This window comes from Carassius auratus, chromosome 19 (genome assembly GCF_003368295.1).
Source record: "Carassius auratus strain Wakin chromosome 19, ASM336829v1, whole genome shotgun sequence".
NCBI classification, from domain to species: Eukaryota; Metazoa; Chordata; class Actinopteri; order Cypriniformes; family Cyprinidae; genus Carassius; species Carassius auratus.
This window is the reverse complement of record NC_039261.1, coordinates 19,796,931-19,818,333: the sequence shown is the minus strand read 5'-3', so window position 1 is coordinate 19,818,333 and position 21,403 is coordinate 19,796,931. Positions and strand designations below refer to the sequence as shown.

The window sequence follows — 21,403 nt, the reverse complement described above, 5'->3', positions numbered from 1 at the left end:
AGGTTCAGTTTTCTCTCTGCTCCACACACCTGAAGCTCTTCTGATGTTCCTCAGATGTGCTGAAGATCTCCAGAGCTCTGCTTTCATCTGGAGTGTGGTTTCTGCTGTTTGCTGAAGCGTCTTTGTGACAGAGTCGACATAAACCCTCTCAAGATCATAAAAAAGCCCTGCATGAGAGTCGTGTGTGACAGATGCGGAGCTGAAGGACAGACAGACAGGTTTATTCACAGATGAAGGATGCTTGAAGAAGCTATTACTGTCCACTGAGAGAGTAAAGACCAGAATAACATGTTTCATTTCCGTCCTGATGTTGCACGTCTTACGCAGGTTAATCATACCTTACAAGTGCTTATTAATATCAGTGTATTTATAGAGAGAGGCCACACACACGTGTTGATGTTTGTTCAGGAAGTATGGACTGAAGATGTCTGTCAATGTTTGATGCAGATGTCACATCTGTCCCGGTGCTATTTCAGTATCACTCAGCTCTCTCTTAGTTTATTATTATTGTGAATCATAATTGAACATATGTGCAGCTTTCTCAGTTTCATATGCTTTGAGTTGAAGTATTAGTTGAAGTACAGCGTGGACTTCTGCTGGTCTGAAGACTGAATCAGTCTCAACACACAGTACAGGAATCAGAATCAACTCTCTCTGTGTGTGTGTGTGTGTGTGTGTGTGTGTGTGTGTGTGTGTGTGTGTGTGTGTGTGTGTTTCAAGGCTCTAGAACACAAAAGTCTCAATGCAGCTTTCGGAAACTCTTTATTACCAAACGACATACAGACTGTGAGAAACTTGTCAAGTTTAGCTCGACTTATTTGACTAACCCTAACCCTAACCTAACCGTCCACTCTGAGTGTTAGACTTGTTAGTTGTTAAAGTTACTTCTAGTTAGTAAAATGTCTAAAGAGGACTATCAAAATATAGTGTAACCCGACTCTAAAAGCTTGTGTTGATTTTCTGTTTTGATGTTGTGTGAGTTTCCTTAACTCCAGCTGATTTAATCTGAGCATGTTTGAGACGTGAACTCAAGTGTGTTCCGCTGGTTTGATCACGATGACTGCGAGTGTGTTCTGTGTAGGGCTCTTGTTCTGGGCCGGGGCGGGATCCCTCACAACTCATCCAGGAGTTTCCTTCTGTGAGTGGGCTCTTCTACACACACACACACACTCACACTTATACCGTACACACACACGCAGCTGAGTCACCATCACCAAACCTGATCCCACGCTCACACACCAGCTTCTCCTCTCACTTCTTCTCCAAAAACTGAGTCTTGGCTCTTGGCTCTACATCATGAGCTGATGAACCTAAACAACAAAGTAACTCCATAAACACCACAATGTGTGTGTGTGTGTGTGTGTGTGTGTGTATGTGTGTGTGTGCGTGCGTGCGTGTGTGTGTGTGTTCTTGTTTTTGTGTCATATCAGGACACAACTCTGTATAATGACATGGGTATGACACAGGTATTACAAGGAGAGGGTGACTTATGAGGACATAACCCATGTCCCCATTTTTCAAAACACTTATAAATCATACAGAATGAGTTTTTTTGAGAAAGTAAAAATGCACAAAGTTTCCTGTGAGGGTTAGGGTTAGGTGTAGGGTTGGTGAAGGGCCATAGAATATACAGTTTGTACAGTATAAAAACCATTACACCTATGGGATGAACACACTTTACACAAAAACAAACATGTGTGTGTGTGTGTGTGTGTGTGTGTGTGTGTGTCTGTGTGTGTGTGTGTGTGACTCTGTGTGTGTGTGTGTGTGTGTGTGTGTCTGTGTGTGTGTGTGTGTGACTCTGTGTGTGTGTGTGTGTGTGTGTGTGTCTGTGTGTGTGTGTGTGTGTGTGACTCTGTGTGTGTGTGTGTGTGTGTGTGTGTGTGTGTGTGTGTCTCTGTGTGTGTGTGTGTGTGTGTGTGTGTGTGTGTGTGTGTCTGTGTGTGTGTGTGTGTGTGTGTGTGTGTGTGTGTGTGTGTGTGTGTGTGTGTGTGTCTGTGTGTGTGTCTGTGTGTAAGTGTGAGTGTGTGTGTGTGTGTGTCTCTGTGTGTAAGTGTGAGTGTGTGTGTATATCAAAAATATATATTAATGTTTCACACGAACAAAATGAATTCTGTTTTCAGGACAAACTGTTTTTGTATTGTGACATTATTTTCTTGACAAATCATTATATTTCCCACGACAGTAATAAATCTGAGTACAGACTGATTTATTTAATTAAGAGTAAAACACGTACTTCCCTTCTGTGCAGAAGCTTCACATTTATTTACCATATCGTATTATATGTTTGCTTTACAATAGAATGAATTGGGGTATGCTTAATTGTTATTGAATTAAAAATAAAAGCTTTATTTTATCAAAATACAACTCAATATTTAAGTATCATAATTATATTTTTCGTTCATATATTGAATTAGATTTTTCTATTTTCATTTTCATTTTAGTTAGTTTTTGGTACTTTTGTTGTCATTTCTAGTTTTTGATATGTCTGTAAAGTTCTTCTTCATCAGTTTCAGTTTATTAACTTATTAAACTAAATGAAAATGAGAAATGTTGCCTTGTTAACGGTTACAGGTTTGGATATTTTATTTCAGTTAACATTTAGTTTATGGATATAGTATACTATTTTAAAAAAAACACTGATATGACTTTTTGTTTTTGTTATCTTTTCTTATTGATTCTTATTTGGGGGAAAAACAAATGGTTCAGGGAAAAATTTTGAAACAAATGAGAATTAAATGTGGAATTTCGAAATAGAAAAACCTTGTTTGTTTGTAAAAAGTACTACAATAGTCAGGGCAGTCTCTTTTCCGTGACACCAGGGCTGATCCTTGACTGTTACACACATGAACAGGCAACCTTTACACGCTTCTCGTGAGGATGTGTATTTTGTGCTTCTGAATGGCCATCAGTGAAGGCAGATGGTGAAGTTATGAAGACCAAGCAAACCTGTGTGTTTCAGCAGAGAGCGCTTCACATCGCCCTCTAGAGGCAGCAGTGCAGTATGACACCTGCAGAGCCTCACAGGGACTCACACACTTACACACAGACCAGTGTGTGTGATGAAGGAAGGCCCAGGCTTCATGTCATGACTTCTGACCCCAGTGTTTCAGAGCGGTCCTCCTGCACCTGATGCACTGAGAGCCAGCGTCTGGCTGGAGGTGAACCTGTGACGCAGATCTCCAGGAGGTATTTTCCTAAGTGCAGGTTACAGGCCTTCATCTTCCTGTCTCAGAGCGAGGGAGAGTCAGTGAATCATACATGACTGAATAAGTGTTTTCCTACCTTTGCTTCCGCCGGTGAGTAATGTGCTCACACCCTCCGCTCTGCTGTATTCTCAGAGTTTGGCTGAAGCTCAGGAGCGATTGCGAGGGAATTCGGCCCTCAGCGGAGGCTCTTATTTGGACACACGGCACATTTGCGGGGTTTGGGTAAATATTGCACTGGATGCTGATAAAACAAAGGAGTCTGAGCTGTTTTCTGCATGACTTGCTGTGGTGATGTGGTAATGTGGTCACGTTGGTGGCTCTGGGAAGAATCCGCCGACTCTCCCGCCTCCACAAGAATCTCCTGGCGGGAAACACACGAACGCCCACAGACACATGACGAGGAGAAAAACAAATACACTTAACCAGATGAAGTCCACTGCAGTCCTAACGACACAAAAACACAACATGGAAGAAATTAAACAGATTAGTTAACTACATGAGTTAGCATGAATTAAGAGTGAACAATCTTAAGAATTTATTAATCTTAATTTATGTTAATTTCAGCATTTACTAATGCATTATTAAAACCACAAGTTGTGCTTGTTAACATTAGTTAATGCACTGCCAACTAACATGAACAAACAATGAACAACTCTATTCTTATTAACTCACATGTTGTTTGTTTTTTATTCATGTTAGTTATTACATGAACTAATGTTAGGAAAAGGCAACTTATTTTAAAGTGTTACAGTGATGCTTTATAATAACTTCTGTTTAACTTTTGTGCCAAAATTAGGGTATAAATAACTGTAACTGTGGTATATTTCACAAATAATCACAAAGATATGTCTAGTTACTCATTGAAATAAGTGTGAACTAATATTTTCAGTCAACAAAATTTAACAAAGTTCACTGGTTTAAAGTTCCCAACACACACACACACACACCTACAAAATTAAAAAAATAAATAAATAATACAACGTCTACTGCGTGTTTTGTTGTTTTAATAATTATTTTATTAGTCTGTTTGAATGATTAAGTAGTTTGATTATGATATAAACTGAAAAAAGTGGTGTTGTAGGAACTATTTCAACTCAGAATTTGTTAGTACATTTCACACATACAGAAACTTTAATTAACACATTGAATTAAACGTGAATTTAGAAAGACTAGAAAAGTCGAATGTATTCCGAAGATCATATCTAGCAGTAATGTTGTTGTAGTTTGCTGTGTGTCAGTTGTGTTGATTAGTGTGGGCTTCAGGTGTAATGATGTAACGCTCGCTGTCAGTGAGAGAAAGCGCCGTGGAGTCTCTCTTTCCGGTTCTGCGCTCGTGTGTGCGCACATCGGCGCTTCTCTTCGTCTTTCAGTGTGTCCAGAACACACACACACACACACACTCTCTCTCTCTTTCTCTCTCCCCCGCGCGCTGTCTCATTCATCGGTGCGCGCGATCCACGCAGGGTGGAGGGGTTTATAAGGCAGCGCGAGGAGGCCACACGCCACTCCGACTCAAACACTTCAGACCACAAGCAGCAAGACTCCGAAGCCGAGAGTACAAGTACCAACCGAACCGAGACAAGACAAAAAGCAGACCGAGAAAAGCGAGCCTCCGGAACTCCGCATTCTTTCTTTGCCCGTTATTAGCTCGCTTGCTCTCACTGGAATACAGAAGCAGCAGAAGCAGCAGTAGAAGAGGTTGGTAGTAAACTCTCTGGAGTTTGGTCAGAGTCGCTTTGTGCCGTTGCGCTTGTGGAAGTGAAGTGCCCTGAGACTTGGACATCCAGCCCGGGACGTCTGGACGCGTTTAGACCCGTTCCCGCATCCCAGAATCCCCGCGGAAGACTTTGAGACTGTCGGATGGAGAGCGCCTGTTAGACACACTAGAGTAACTCAGTAACAGGTAACAGAAGCTGCAGTTTGTTTTAATGCACATTCATTGCAAACTTGGTTTGGTGAGCGGCGCTTAACTACCTGCTGATGTGCGGTGCGAGGCTGGATGGAGGTCTGCATGGATGCACGGTGCTGAAGCGGTGCCGCTGTCCGCGGTGCTGAAACGCTTCTATAAGCTGCTGCCGTGTTCTGCTATTTGTCTTCTATTAAGTTTGTATGTTTCTGGCTTTAGTGAAAGAAGATCGTTTGCCAGTGTATGTGAACTTTAGCAAAAGTCTTATTTTATGAACAGAAGATTATTTAATGTTTATGCTTATTTAAGCATAATATACTCAAATGCTTAGAGAGTAAATTATTAACTTTTAGTTAACTTTAGTTGCTTTTAGCATCTGCACCTTTAGTTCTAACTGCAACGCATTTTATAATCAGTCAGTGTTCATGCTCTTTGCATTCTGTGTTTACTTAAAGTTGTTGCGCACTGATAATTTCGCTCCTCTTTTCAGAGCTCGGCTGATAATGTCTGCAGCGCGTGCGTCAGCGAGCAGCTTCATTTGTTTGCACATAGCGTTAAATTACTATATATTTCTTATTTGATTTGATCACACTGCAAACAGCTCGATTTCTGATTTTGCTGCAATGTATAGTTTTACTCATTTGTCATGTAGATAAAGATAATCATGAAGTGTTTTTGCAAAGTATTCCTCCTGCAGGTGCATGACATTAATGAGTGTTGTTTGTCGAAGACTGTGTGTTTGGTCATGCACACAGTGATGGGGTGTTTGTGTTATTGTTTTGAAAGCACTAGACACACACTGAGATGTCTCAGCAGCAGATCTGAGCTCACAGATGGCTCTTAGTGTGCTTGGCAGAGCCATGTGTGTCTCAGACTTTCCCAGGATTAAATACAAAGTGTCTTTGTTTGTTCAGATCAGATACAATCTAACATTCATCCCAGGATCAGACTGGTCAGAAGACATCAGGGGTTAATGTGCGCGCTGGCTTCGCTTGCACGGATTCACATAAACTCTGTGCATCTGTCTATCTCTCCGTCTCTGTCTGTCTCTTTCTCACAGACTTCCTGCTGACTCTACTTCAGCTCTTTCAAAAATCAGCTGTTTCCATAACTACAGATGTAATGTATAATTTCAGCCCCCTAATTGGGCTATAGAAAGAGGTAGAGTGGCAGAGCTGAAGTACTCTCATTTTCTGTAGAGCTGATAGTTTCCGGTGTCTTAAACTCAATGCAGGGCAGAAAATCAGACATGAGCTGCATTAGTGCTGTAACTAAAGAAAGCCAACAGAGCAGAGCAACAATTTACCTCATTTAATGCAACTGTTGAGCTTTAGTTTTTCAGTCTCAGTTTCAGAATGAGGAAGGTGATGATGAAGATAAGGGGACACTGGTTCTCAGAAAAGGACCTCTCACAGCTGCTCTCTCTTTTATCTTGCTCCTGAATGAGTGTCTTTGAGCAAAAGAGAGCGAGACGCCAGAAAACAAGACAAGTTCTATAATAGAGCGAGGGACTGTGTTTGGAAAAAGAGAGGTGCAGTTTATAATGCACAAAGATGCTCCACATGTTTCTCGAGCACCTGTAACTATGGCAACAGTCAGACTTCGAAAGTTCCTCAATAGCTGTTTTCTGTCAGGGAGGGGCATGTGTTCCTGCACAAATATCCTGCTCTCTTGCTGTGAGAATCTTTCCAGAGCTGCACTTTCGTGGGTGCAAGCCGAGTCTTCGTGGACGTCAGTTTGACGCAATCGTCTCTGCCACGTGTGAAAGCGTGGGCAGTAGAGAACGAGAGAGCGATGTGGAGAGAGATTCCTGTGAAGGGCACTGTAATTATAGTCTGAGTGTAATGGCAGAGCTTGCATTAGCGGCAGCACTCCGACAGGGCTCGTCCGAATGCACACTAATGCAAAAGGAGAGCACAGCTCTCATCTACAGATACGATTCAGATGGCAGACCTGTTCCAGTATGATAATTACAATGACTGTCATGTTATGATTGACAGGTGCTAACTCTGAGGCCCTTCTGTTTCTTGTTTTCCCACAGGTATGTCCCCTTCAATCTAGTGAAGAATCAAACCCTCCATCCACATTTACTACAGTAAAAAGATCAAACCCCTGGCAGATCAAAGAAGCCCAGTTAACTCCTATCAAAGGGTCCACCCGTCCTCCTGAGGTGAAAACATGGAGTGGTGGTCCGTCTCATTGGCGCTGTGCGCTTGCATGTTCATGATGTTCACCCCGAGCATCTCCACTCCCTCTGGGCCAGCATCTGCCACCTGTGCCACCCTGGAGCAAAGCCGCTTCTTCGGTGTGTTCTCCTCTAAGACTGCCCTGCCTTCAACGCCTTGCTCCTGGACCCTGCAAAACCCTGATCCTCGCCGATACACTGTCTACATGAAGATCACCAAGCCTACCGAGTCCTGCACCCCACGACAGGTCCGAACCTTCCAGTTCGACTCGTTCCTGGAGACCTCTCGCACATACCTGGGCATGGAGAGCTTCGATGAGGTGGTCCGACTGTGCGACGCTTCCTCCGCGGTGGCCTACCTGGAGTCCAGCAAACAGTTCCTGCAGGTGCGGAAGGTGATGCCACGTCTTGGTATGGAGCCCGTGGAGGAAGACGAAGGGAACGATGAAGGCAGCCAGTTCAACGCTGAGTTTCTGGTCGTGGGGAAGAGGAACCCGAGTATGCCAGCCTGTGAGATGCTGTGTCAGTGGTTAGAAGACTGCCTGGCCACCAGCACCCATGGAAACCCCTGCGGCATCATGATGACCCCCTGTCAGTGCTGGGAGCCTCCCAAAAGGAGAAACGGTTGCTACAGGGGTGGAGTCTACACAGAGAAGTGCTCGCCCGCCATTAGAGACAGCAACCGCGACGCCGAGATCATGAGTAAGTCAATCCACTATTATTCATATAGCACTTTTTACAGTGTAGATTGTGCCAAAGCAGCTTTACAGTATTAAACAGGGAAAAGGTATATTGAAATAGTGTTATAGTCTCCTCTGGCCAGATGAGACCAGCAGTTTAATTCTAGGCTGCAGCAAAGTCAGATTGTGCAGATTGATGGCCATCTAGGTGATGAGGTCTTCAGAGGGGATCTGTTTCTGGGGCTCATCTAGTTAACAAGTGTGTGAAATGCAAGCTTCCAGTAGCAACTCATTCCAGCAGCCAAAACTGTATGCTCTCCTAAAAGAGAATGAACATCTATTGATGTGGTTCTGCGGGAGCAGCTGCTCTATAGCCGTGCTCCACAAGCCTCCGTTTGAGCAATCAATGCCCCGTGCTTGAGGTTGTCATGGCAACCCACCGGGTTCCAAAAGCACCACATCCAAAGAGCGCCTCGGTATAAGAGGGAGTTCACCCTTTAAAATGGTCTCACATGGTGTCCTGGCATTTGGCCTACAAAGCTTTTTTTGTTTAGAAAAGGTTCAAATGCACTTTTTTGTGAAAGAGACTTTTTCGCCCCGCTGTTATGAAGGCCGGTATCATACCTACATTTCAAAACAATGCCACATCGATTGTCAATAAGCTTATTTGATGCCTCTATTATGCCCCTGACGTTTCCATGCAGATAGTTGACCACCAGATGTCAGCAGTGTTATCATGACTCATTCACAGCGAATGTCCTCTTCTCCTCCACCTCTTCAGCATTACTCACCCACCATGTGCACTTAACAGAAGTGATGTGGAGCTGATCTGTGTGATGTGTTTGCAGAAGGCTGGAATGGATGGGGCCGCTGGTCCGAGTGCAGTAACGAGTGCGGTGGAGGAGTCCAGGTGCGCAGCCGCGTGTGCCAGCCTGAGGACGGTGTCTGTGAGGGCGTCGTAGAGGAGGGACGAGCCTGCAACCCTCAGCCCTGCATCGGTCAGTTCCACGTCCATGAATGTGACCCTGGACCACAAACACAATCATAAGATTGAGATTTAGACATCATCTCTCCATTGATGTGTGGTTTGTTCGGAGGACAATATTTGTCTGAGATACAACTATTTGAAAATCTGGAATCTGAGGGAGCAAAAAAATCTAAATATTGAGAAAATCATCTTTAAAGTTGTTTAAATGAAGTTCTTAGTAATTCATATTACAAATCAAAAATTAAGTTTTAATACATGATCTTTATTTAATATCCTCATGATTTTTGGCATAAAAGAAAAATGTATAATTTTGACCCACACAATGTATTGTTGACTTGCTACAAATATACCTGTGCTACTGATGACTGCTTTTGTGCTATAGGGACACAGATGTGCACTGCAGTGAATGCACGAGCATGTTGTCTGATCTTACATGTGGCTTTGGGTTGATTTGTCCAGGTCAAGTACGACAGAGAAGTCAAGGTCTGCGTTCCATTATCAGCCAGCGGCGTGATGCTGATGGCACCGTCATGACAAACCAAGCCCCTCAGAAAGGTATGTGTCTCTTTAGCAACATTAGAAAGCAGTCCGGATGTTGTGGAAGTGTTGTTCTAAATCAGACTCTTTGTTATGCTGCAGAAGAGGTCCAGCAGGACACGTGGTCTTCATGGGGCTTGTGTTCAGTGAGTTGTGGTGAAGGCTTGCAATCTCGCACACGCTCCTGCATGACGTCCACTTACAGCACCCAGTGCACCGGCCCTTTGAGAGAGAATCGACCCTGCAACAACACCGTCGCCTGCCCAGGTAATGCAGCTCACATAAATACAATGCCTGCATTTGTTTGTCTGGGTCCTGGAACTGAGGGATTGAATAACAATGCTGTTTTTTCAGTGAACGGAGCGTGGGATGAATGGGCTCCCTGGAGTTTGTGCTCATCCACATGTGGTCGTGGATACCGTGATCGTGTCCGCACCTGCAAACAGCCAAAGAATGGTGGAGAACCCTGCCGTGGACCGGTCAAACAGACCAAGTTCTGCAACATCGCAGTCTGCCCAGGTCAGTTAACTGACCACTATTCCAGATCTCAACACCAGATGGCACTGTTCACCTCAATAATGCAAGCCCTTTTCAAATGCAACAAGGAAGATGACAGTGGAGCTTCAATAATGATAATTATTCTGTCTTTCCTCTCTGCATAGTTGATGGCTACTGGAACGACTGGTCCGCATGGACTCCTTGCTCTGCCTCTTGCTCGAATGGAACGATGAAGAGAACTCGTGAGTGTAACGGTCCCTCGTACGGAGGCTCAGAGTGCAGAGGAGAATGGCAAGAAACCACCAACTGCTTCCTCAGAGACTGCCCAGGTGCAGTATTTCTCTCCAAATACTTTCCATTTTATGAATATGAAGTGTTTCTTGTGAATGGTCTGTAAATGGCTCAGCAAGTGTTTTTATGAAAGATACTGAAGTGTGTTGTCGCCCTCTAGTGGACGGGAGATGGCTGTTGTGGAGCTCATGGGGCAGTTGCAGCAAGTCCTGCGGTGGAGGTCATCAGCTCAGACAGAGAGTCTGTGAAGGACCTTTCTTTAGAGGAAACCCATGCATCGGAGATAAATCAGAAATGCGAAACTGCAACGAGAAGCGGTGCCCAGGTGAGAGCTCAAACCAGATGTTTTACTCATTTATGCACCAGTTTTGAGGCAGCTTTTTGAAGGGCTTATAAAATGTGTCTGACAGAACCTCACGAGATCTGTGGAGAGGAGAACTACGGCAGTGTGGTGTGGAAGAGAACGCCTGCGGGAGACACAGCGGCTGTGTCCTGTCCTTCTGATGCCACAGGTACTGATCTGAGATCTCAGTCATCCGGAGCTCTGCCTTCTGTGACGAATCTGGGTCATTGCCTGATTTTAACTCTTTCCCCGCCAGCTTTTTTTTTTTTAAGTTCACAGCCACCGCCAGCATTTTTTATGATTTTCAGTCAAATTTCATGGCCCCCAGAGTATTTTCTTTTATGAATATCTGAACATGCAATACACCAAGATAAATAACAGACCCTCTATTAAAAAAAAAAAAATGATTCAAGAAATTTTTTTTTAATCTACACTTGAATGTAGGTAGCTTTAAAAAAAAAAAAGGAAAAAAATTTTTTATTATATATATGAGTCAGTGATGTCATCATCCATCATTCAGGAGAAGTGTACTAGCGCCTCCGAGTGTATATCAGTGAGAACACAGAGACTCTGAGTCTCCTGAGATTGGCAGGGAGAGAGTTAATGAAAGAATTAACCCTTCTCTCCCTGACTCCTGCAGGCCTGATCCTGCGCAGATGCACACTGGACGCCGTGGGTCTGGCCTTCTGGGAGAACCCCACTCACATCAAATGCATCTCCAAGGAATTCCAGCACATCCAGAGCCTGGTAAGCTCCATCTACTCATACTTCATGTTAGCATAAAGGCTTCAGGACTGGATTCTCAAGCTTCCTTCTCCTTCCAGATGCGTGATCATGTGATTCCGTCTCAGAGCGGTCAGCTGGTGGACGGTGTGTCCGAGGCGCTGTCTAAAGTGAGGATGGTGTCAACAGATAATCTGAAGTACAGCGGTGACCTGCTGGCTGTGATGGAGGTCCTGAGGAACAGCACAGAGATCTTCAGAGGCTCAAAGATGAGCCTGAGCAATGCAGATGTGGAGGTACGCTAAACCTCCATGTGAAATAAGAGTATGTGAGAGAAACACTGATCTAATTACATTGATTTCTTTAACCCACAGAATTATGCTCACACCATCAGTAACTTACTGCAGGAGACACACAAAGAGAAATGGGACGAAGCTCAGCTGGTGAGTGTGTGTGTGTGTGTGTGTGTGTGTGTGAGGGTGAAGCATGTGTCCTCACACTGTGTCTTCATGCTAAAAGAGAGAACTAAAGAAGCGCGCCCACATGACAATCTGCGACAGCAGTCACCGCCGACACACACACGTCAGCTCATGAATCAGTCATCAGACCATTCAGAGGAGAACCGAGACGCTCTCTGTGTGCTTTCAGTACTATTAATACTATTATAGTATTTGTGAAGAATTTCAGTAAGCTTTTTTAATATTTTCAGTTCCTGTTTTAGTTAGATATTGTAGCAGTTGTATGTGCTGATGTCAGTTTATTTAGTTTTGGTTATTTTTATTTGAGTATATCTCTCTATATCAGTGCTGTTTTGCTCTGCTGCAGATGGGAGCAAACATCAAGGAGTTCTTCAGTCTGGTGGAGAGCTTCATTGACATGATCGGACGTCAGATGAGAGATTTCCAGGACATCTACGAGGTCACAGACAATCTTGGTGAGTGTGAGCAGGTCAGGAGTACGAGGCAGCGGTGGATATATGAGTGTGTTTCTGACTGTGGTTTCCTGACCGTCTCTCCAGAGCTCAGCGTCCAGAAGCGTCCGCGCACCATGACCTCTGATGTGACCTTCCCCCTGAAGGGCTGGCGTGGGATGATCGACTGGGTCCGCAACTCAGAAGAGAAAGTCACAGTGTCCCGCAGCGCTCTGAGTCTAGACGTGCCAGGTACACACACACACACACACACACACACACACACTCTGGCATGTGTTTGGTGTGTAAGGAGACTAATGCGGCTCTGAATGTGTGTGTAGATGCTGAGCAGAGCACTGGGTTTGTTACCGGGATCGTTCTCTACAGAAATCTGGCTCCCATCCTGTCCTTCCAGAGGTACAAGAGTTAAACAGTGATTGTATTGTGCTGATAAACGCTTATATGAATTCCCTGATGAAACTCAAGTGTTATGTGTTTGTTTGTGTGTTTCTAATGTGAAGCTGTAGCACAAAACCAGTCTTAAGTCACTGGGGTTTTAATGGGAATTTACTCAATTCTGTTTAATTCATCAAATAAAATGTATTCTTATTTATTCCGTTTATTTTGTTTGACTTAATTCATGATTTGTATCCATTATTTATTTTACGTTTGCACTTGTTTTTATTCAGTCATGTGACGTTAGAGCAGAGAGTGAAGGAAAATCAAAGCAAAGATTAGAGATGAGTTTGAGATGTGTCTGAACTCCTGACTGATGTGCACCTGATCAATACGAGTGATTGTGATCGATCGATCGTCTTCTTCTCCTGCAGCAACAGCACGCTGCTCAACTCGAAGGTCGTCACGGTAACAGTGAAGCCCAACCCTGGCTTCCTGTCTGCACCTGTTCAGATCGACTTCCCTCACCTGCACAATGTGAGTCTTCATGAAAACCTGTGTGTGTGTGTGTATGTGTGCAGTTAAAGACTGTGGAGGAAGTGACATATGACACAGACTCCCTCTAAGCAGACCTCTCACGCCCGTCTCTCTCTCTCTCTCTGCAGGGCACTGTGAACGAGACCTGCATCGCCTGGGACGAGAGCGAGAGGTGGGTGGAACGCTTGTGCTTGTGTGTGTGTGTGTGTGTGTGTGTTGTCGCAGCTCTAAAGGTCACACACTCTCTCCTGCCCTCGCTACAGTGTGTCATCTCCACACCTCCCTGACAACCGCTAATCATATGCAAATGAGTCTCTGCCCCCTTACACTCACATCACTTATGACCTCATGAATATTCACAGCACATTCAAACCCTTCAATGGCTCTATTCATCCTCCACTGCCCACACACACACTTACACACACCCACACACACACACACATAGACACAAATACACACTTCTTGAATCAAACTCCATCCATCTATTAGAATCAAAAATTTATTTAATTTTAATTAAATCAATTTCATTCAAACAATATTCTAGGAGTGTATTTACCATAGACGGTATTTACAGAGAATGTTCTCAGAATGTTCTGGCAAGATTCTCTCAAAATTATGAGCAAACGTTCTTCCAGTAACATTATTAGAGTGTTAGTACGAAGGTAGTTCAGTCTTTAATATTGTTCTCAAAAGCATCACTGTACTGTGGTCTGGAGTGTGTGTGAGTGTGTGTGAGTGTGTGTGTGTGTGTGTGTGTGTGTGTGGACGAACTGCTCTGCTGCTGAGTGTGTGTGTGGGGGGGTTATTTGACAGTGTATCTTACTCTTGTGTGTGTGTGTGTGTGTGTGTGCAGCGCGTCTTTGCTCGGCTCCTGGTCCGCGCGCGGCTGCAGATCGGTGGCGCGCGACTCCAGCACTGCATGTGTGTGTGACGGACTGTCCACCTTCGCCGTGATCGCAAGACCGAACCCTGATCTGGTAAGAGTCCGATCATCACCGGACCATCTGTGTGTGTCACCATCTCTCTCTCTGTGTGTGTGTGTGTGTGTTTGTGAGAGAGAGTGAATATGAAGCGTTAAGCGTTCATCATAGATCATCGTGTGACTGGATCTGCCCGTGTTTAACGTGAGTTCAGTCTTTATCTATCAACGGTTTGATTGATAGTTAACAGAGATGATGCGGTGTCGTGATCAATCGCTTCTCATCACAACATCAAATCCTCTTCAGGAATCTGATGATCGATGATGGAGCCTATTGTTTTCATTCTCGTATTTGTTTGGTGCTTTAATGTGTTCGTGTGATCGTTGTTTTTGATTTTTTGGTGCAGAAGCAGTTGCCATGGCAACTGCATCCGCAGCCCTGCGCTGTAATTGTCAGCACTAGAGAAAATAAACTCTCTGCTCTGCAACGCAGCACGTCCAGACACAATGCCTCCGTTTAAACAACATCACGCAGTGCAAGCGGGTTTAAAAGACCTTTTACATGCCTTCAGTGTGTGTGTCTTTTGAGAGGAAATATGATGATGCGTTTCGTTCTGCAAGGGCACATGAAGGTGGAAAGCAGCTCATAATATAACACACGCACAGCAGCAGTGGAGGAATGTAGAGCATCTCTATCACCTCCACGTCTCCTTCACATCAGCTGCCCTGTTTCTGCCAGTCATTCTGTCCAGAGGGAGCTGTGTGTGTGTGTGTGTGCATTAACACTGATGTTACCGTGTTTCCTCACAGAACATGGATAAATCTCTGTTGCCGTCGGTTACGATGATTGTGGGATGCGGGGTGTCTTCCCTCACGCTCCTCCTCCTCATCATCATCTACGTCTCTGTGTGGAAGTAAGAAACTTATCCTAATGCTTCATTTACTGATTGATTGTTATGATTCATTTAATTGATGTGTGGTTTATTAATTGGTTGCATCAAAAAGGTTGTGTTACAAACATTTTGATGTCATGAACCAATAAATGAGATGTTCACTACCTAACTGTCAAATTTTAGATTAATACAGTAAAATAGCTCTAGAAGTATGTGTATTTTGGTAGAACTTTAAGAACCAGTTTACAGTATTTACTAGCATGCATATTGTTAGCATATTGACTGATTATTAGTACTTATATAGCATAGTTAATAGTTAACTAATTGTGAGAAGTTGACTAAAATATTTTAATATGGATATATATCTCTAAACTTTTTCTCAGACCCCAATCTATAAAAAAAACTCTGGTTTGGTTGATGGAATTTTATTAATTCTCTCTCTCTCTCTCTCTTCTCAGGTACATCCGTTCTGAGCGCTCAGTGATCCTGATCAACTTCTGTCTGTCAATCATCTGCTCCAACGCCCTCATTCTGATCAGTCAGACACAAGCACGGAACAAGGTATCACCCCGAGCCTGAAGCTGACTGTTCGCAGCACACATCAGCTCTGACGACCAGCGGCTCACCTGTCACTCCATCTGTCTCTCGCAGGTCATGTGTGCTTTGGTGGCGGCATTGCTGCAGTTCTTCTTCCTGTCCTCGTTCTGTTGGGTCCTGACGGAGGCGTGGCAGTCCTACATGGCCGTTACAGGCCGCCTGCGTAACCGCATCATCCGCAAGCGCTTCCTGTGTCTGGGATGGGGTGAGTGTGTTTGTGTTTGTGCTTCTGTAGAGTGTTGCATGTCTCAAGCGATGGGGTGTTTAACTCTCTCTGGATTCTCTCTCAGGTCTGCCTGCTTTAGTCGTCGCTGTTTCGGTCGGCTTCACCAAAGCCAAAGGATACGGCACCGTCAACTAGTGAGTATTTCCCATCTCTTTCATTGCTTGTCTTTCTCTTTCCATGTGTGTCTTTGTTAGTTTAACACTGGTGTTTCTTCTTCTTTCCCCACAGCTGTTGGTTGTCTCTTGAAGGCGGTCTCTTGTACTCATTTGTGGGTCCAGCAGCTGCTGTCGTTCTGGTGAGGAGCCGCTCTTGGACACTGCATGATCGACAGCATGTGCATTGTTGAGGCTTCACTGATGTCTTTTTGTGTGTCTTCAGGTCAACATGGTGATTGGAATTCTGGTTTTCAACAAGCTTGTGTCCAAGGATGGCATCACGGATGTTAAGCTGAAAGAGAGAGCTGGGTAAGACATACTGTACACTCCTGATTAAACTCCAGTCATACTGAAGAGTCCAGAGCAAGTATTAAATGCACTGTATTTCAGGGCATCGTTGTGGAGCTCCTGTGTGGTTCTCCCTCTTCTCGCTCTGACGTGGATGTCTGCAGTGTTGGCCATCACAGACCGCCGCTCTGCACTGTTCCAGATCCTCTTTGCTGTCTTTGATTCTCTGGAGGGATTCATCATTGTCATGGTGCACTGCATCCTGCGCAGAGAGGTCAGTACGCTTACTATCAAAGCACATATGTGTTTAATGTGTCTTTGAGTATGCTAGAGCTAATAAATGTGTGTTTTTCAGGTTCAAGATGCAGTGAAGTGCCGTGTGGTGGACCGCAAAGATGATGGAAATGGTGATTCCGGCAGCTCCCTGCAGAACGGCCACACACAGCTCGTGGTGAGTCTACATGAAAGTATTCTCATGCATTTTACATTTTAAAAAGGGCATTTATAAATCAAATTTATTTTTTCCTGTGTGCAGTCTGACTTTGAGAAGGATGGCGACTCAAACCGACCAGGTGAGGATATAAACAAAAAATTGCCACATTGATATTGCCATACAACGGAGGTATCCAAACCTGTTCCTGGAGAGTTTAGCTTCAACCATAATTAAACACAGCTCAATCAGCTAATCAAGGTTTTCTGGAAGCTAAACTATGCATGACATTGGCCCTCCGGGAGCAGGATTGGACACCCCTGCAAAGAAACTGGGGGGCTTATCCAAGGCTTATCCATGCCTCGTGATCTGACCTTCCTCTTTGCCTCCCTTCAGGTGGAATGAAGAGCTCCTCTGAGGAGAAGATGCCCCCTCCACAGATGCCCCTTCCCCTCGGCCCGAATTTCCATACCCTTCCATCTAACCCCAGCGGAAAAAGCCACATTCCCCCCGTCCCAGAGTACTCCAGCCACACGCTCACCCTACGGAGAGAGAAAGGTCACGGAGTCGACCCGTCCTGTGGCAAACCCGTGTATGTGTGTGACAGTGAGCTCTTCAAGCAGCTGGATGCTGATCTGGCCCTCGCTCAGGCCGAGAGCATCTGTCCGGATGGCAGCGGTTATGTGCTCCTGCCCAACACCACCTCAACCCTTCGTTCCAAACCCAAGGACGACTCCAGTAACTCCAGCAAATACAACATCAGCACCGATCTCCCACAGGCCCGTCTCATGCATCTGAGTGGAACCTTTGCTGAACCGCAAGCTGCCTACGCTGTTAAGACTCTCCCCGCTGACCGTGTTAGCGTATCATACTCGGAGCGCGACTCGCCCATTCAGAACATCCACAATATCTCCAGCGAGAGTCACGTGACCAGCAGTCTGGGCGACACATTCGACTCCATGAACTCCATGATGTCCAAAAGCGAAACCATCTCCACCTTGTCCATGAGTTCTTTGGAAGTCAGTGAGGGGGTAAGAAATTACATTTACACTTCGTTGAATTCTGCATCTGAAGAATTACGCAATGTACATGATACTTAAGTTTGCTGTCGCTCTTTCGGTTTAACTCTCACAGAGGCAGAAATCTCGTTACGCAGAACTGGATTTTGAGGTAGTTACTCACTACAGAGTGTTCCACTGTGGAGTTACATGAATTTAAATCTATAACAGTGCAGCTTTAACTGTTCCCTTCTTTATCATGTAGAAAATCATGCACACACGCAAACGCCATCAGAACATGTTCCAGGACCTCAATAGGAAGATGCATCCTGCTGAGAAGGACAGGGAGTCACCAGCATCCGACAGCAAGGTGAGCCGCCAAACTTCATGTCGCTCATGTGTGGAACTGATCAGAGCTGTTCAGAGCTGTACCATGCTCACTTACTTTCATTGGTTGGTCTTTAGAGTAATGTTATCTTCTCTCTGCAGTCCGTCAGATGGAGCGTTTCCTCCGCTGGAAGCGATAAGACAAACCACAGCGTAAGTGTCTCGCTCTTTTGACTGAATGAGAAGGACATTTTCTCATTCCAAACTGCATGGTCTCTAACTCTGTTTCCTAATGTTCCTTTTTAGGATAAGCAGCAGGGAGCAATGGATCGTTCCTGGGAGAGCACGAGCAGGTCACAGGCGTCTCCTCCTGCCTGGGTCCGGAAGGACATGGAGCCATTGCAGGCATCTCCTCTGGATCTCCAAGGCATGGAATGGGAAAAAGCCGGAGCGACAATCCCTCTGGTGGGCCAAGATATCATCGACCTGCAGACAGAGGTGTGAGGGCACAGCGTTTAACCCTGAACACCTCGGTCTGCTTTTGATTTGGGAAAGAGAGCTGAAATGAAGGGATGAGCATGCAGAGTGCAGAGAGGTAGAGAGGAACCCGAGAGGGGAGTGCTGTACCCATCTGTCATTTGAATATGTGTCTCTCCGGCTTCAGAAGTAGCTCTCAGCTCAAGATGACACTGACCTCATAAGAAGGTATCTGAACAGGGAGAAAGGTTTTCTCCACGAGGGGAAAGATTCTGGTCGGTTCATCGAGAGCTTTTCCCAACACGCTTCCATCTGGTCCAGGAGGTGGTGTGGACGCCTGCCTGTGCACTTTCATTTTTCCGCAATTCCGTTTAGGAATGGTGCGAATCTTCCTGCAGAAGGGACGAACGCTTTCTTGGCTGCTCGAGTTTGGCCTTTGGCGGCCCCTTCCAGAGCGTTTTCTTTGGTCAAGAGGCCGATGTCTCCCATGAGCCTCTAGGGGTTGTTAGCTGTGCCAAATGGACACAGATAAACTACCATCGCTGTGGTCTTTGTTTTTAGCGGTTTGCGTGAAGCAATTCTGGACGCTTCCATCAAACTTTGGGAAAATAATTGTACTGAAAACTTGACTATAAAGAGCTGAGCATTTACTTCCCATAATTCCTTTGTTGTTATTGTAACAAGTTATTATTATGAATGTTATTTCTTTGTTCTTATGATCATGTTATGATTTTGATGATAGTGTTTCTCCTCTTGTCTTCATACCTGTGTTCATCAATGTTTAATTTTAAGTACCATATGAAACGGTCCGTTCATTCCCGAAACAGCAGCAGGACGATCTATCCCAGCATGAGCAGCTGATATTCTCAGCATTCTGGGTAATGTAGTTGGAGCAGCAGTGACTGTGTAGCCTTGGACTCTTTGAGGACGAGCTGTTGTTTCCTCCTCCGCTCCATTGGATCAGACCACTGTGTTCCCTCCATTTTCACCAGCAGCTCTTTCTACGGCCTTTTGAACGAAGCCCCAGCACACGTTATGGGCTCCTGCCCACCTGTGAACTTCCGCAGTGCCGGAAGTAGTTATGCCAAACAATAGACTGGCATCAGTGCAATTTGAGGACATATGCTTGATGCCCAAGAAGGACTGGAATCTTGGCAGGTTTTTGTTAACTATTTTCAGAGTTTTATATCATCTTTATAGAGCATATAGAAACCTTTATGACAACACTGTTCATGGACTATTTTAGCTATTATGTGAGAAGGACAAAACAAGACGTGTCTTGCTGCTAAAAGAACTTTCAGGAAAGAAAAAATGCTATCATAATAATAGCATAGAGATATATCTGACTGTGCTTCAGGAAAATGCCCTAGAGTTTTTTACTTGATTCCTCTATATTGTTGAGACACTGAACCCTCGGTCGTCTGTATGGTCTCTTGTTTTATAAACCTGTTTGTGTCCTGTTTCTAAACCTTGTGTCTCCTCATTCCTGTGAGGTTCCTGATGTCGGTCTGAATCTCCAACACCAGAGTCTCTGTGTGTTTCACTTCCTCTTGTGATTGTTTTAAGAACAACAGGCGAAGGTGTCTCGTTTCTAATAAAAATAAAATAACTAAACATTACAGTCTCTGTTCTTTACTTTTCTGAATCAAAAAAAAAAATGTGTGCACTACTAGCAGCACCAAAGTGAGCAGAAAATTAATAACTGTTGGGTTTCTTGAACACTCCCTCCTCTACCTGTCATTGATCAGTCAAACATTTCAGTCCCGCTCTAAAACTCCCATGATTGGTCAAGCCAGAAGTTGAGCTATTGAGCATCTTAAACAAACAGATTAATGTTCTGATAGCATCAAGCTACCAATCACTGACTCAGAACATGAAACTGACACCCCAAACAACACATACAACACATGTACTACAGCTTTAATGACAGCAGTTTGGGGAAAAAAATATCTTGTTTTCTTGCCTAATGTCTTTTTATGAGTAAATGTAAATTAACGTCATCAATATCAAAATTGTTTCCAATTATTTTCCCTAAAATGCATGTTTTTATTTGGTCTATATATATGTATATATATATATATATATATATATATATATATATATATGAGCAAAACTTTACACAGCAACAGTATAAAACAAATCTATATATAATTTGATCATTAGCATCAGGCTCTTTCTTTCAGGAAATTAGTCTGTTTTGGACACAGCAGGCAAATTCAGCTTATTACCGATAAAACTAAATTTGCTTTGTTTACAGGATCTTGTGGAAGATTTTTATTGGTCAATATGTAAATTAATCAGGCATAATCAATGTGAAGCTAGCCATTTATGTATCAAGTTATTCTACTGTTATAATCATGAGTTTGACTGTATGTAGAGGCCTGCCTGAGAATGGAATGTGCAGAGAGTGCAGGGGTATAGTATATGGTCTGTATGTAGAGGCCTGCCTGAGAATGGAATGTGCAGAAATAGTATATGGTGCAGCTGCACACTCTATTTGGACATATGACAAAATATATGTGATAGACAGAACCATATGTACTGAACATGGGCACGCCTTCAGAAGCACTGTATAAAATAGAGAACCGACACAGACTCGACAGACTGTTCTGCAGAGCTTTCTCGGTTTTATTTTCTCTTGAAAATAAAATCTTTCTTATTGAAACAAAACCCTGAGATAGTGTGATTCCTCAGATCCATGGAAGAAGAAAATACACTACATTTGGCGACCCAGATGGGACTGGAAAGGAGCAGAGTGGACGACTGCTTTTGAGCTGACTGATGAGCAACACACACACACACAGTGGTGGCCACCATAGAATAAGGTAAGCATTTTTGCTTATATAATTAGTGTGTGTTGTTGACTGGTCAGTTCTGAGCGGTAAGGTCA

At 44.2% G+C, this 21,403-nt stretch overlaps 1 protein-coding gene across 1 annotated transcript; it reads left to right on the top strand.

Moving 5' to 3' along the window:
* The first annotated feature begins 4,649 nt into the window (after window positions 1-4,649).
* Window positions 4,650-20,132, top strand: LOC113119727 (adhesion G protein-coupled receptor B1-like). The gene is made up of 32 exons (XM_026289352.1): window positions 4,650-5,112; window positions 7,157-8,002; window positions 8,829-8,978; window positions 9,428-9,523; window positions 9,608-9,772; window positions 9,860-10,024; window positions 10,168-10,332; window positions 10,455-10,619; window positions 10,705-10,806; window positions 11,278-11,384; window positions 11,462-11,656; window positions 11,735-11,803; window positions 12,186-12,294; window positions 12,379-12,522; window positions 12,612-12,687; window positions 13,101-13,203; window positions 13,332-13,375; window positions 14,057-14,180; window positions 14,933-15,036; window positions 15,474-15,576; window positions 15,667-15,817; window positions 15,903-15,972; window positions 16,067-16,133; window positions 16,217-16,302; window positions 16,384-16,555; window positions 16,637-16,732; window positions 16,817-16,853; window positions 17,108-17,742; window positions 17,846-17,881; window positions 17,975-18,079; window positions 18,199-18,249; window positions 18,343-20,132. The coding sequence occupies exons 2-32, from the start codon at window positions 7,294-7,296 to the stop codon at window positions 18,538-18,540; spliced, it is 4,599 nt and encodes a 1,532-aa protein (XP_026145137.1). The 5' UTR covers window positions 4,650-5,112; window positions 7,157-7,293; the 3' UTR covers window positions 18,541-20,132.
* The last annotated feature ends 1,271 nt before the right edge of the window (window positions 20,133-21,403 follow it).

Excerpts from the sequence above, each read along its gene's own strand:
- LOC113119727 (XM_026289352.1), top strand. The coding sequence starts at position 7,294 with ATGGAGTGGTGGTCCGTCTCATTGGCGCTGTGCGCTTGCATGTTCATG. Across the intron at positions 11,657-11,734 it reads TGAGCAATGCAGATGTGGAG|AATTATGCTCACACCATCAG; the intron begins GTACGCTAAACC and ends TTTAACCCACAG. Across the intron at positions 16,556-16,636 it reads ACTGCATCCTGCGCAGAGAG|GTTCAAGATGCAGTGAAGTG; the intron begins GTCAGTACGCTT and ends TGTGTTTTTCAG.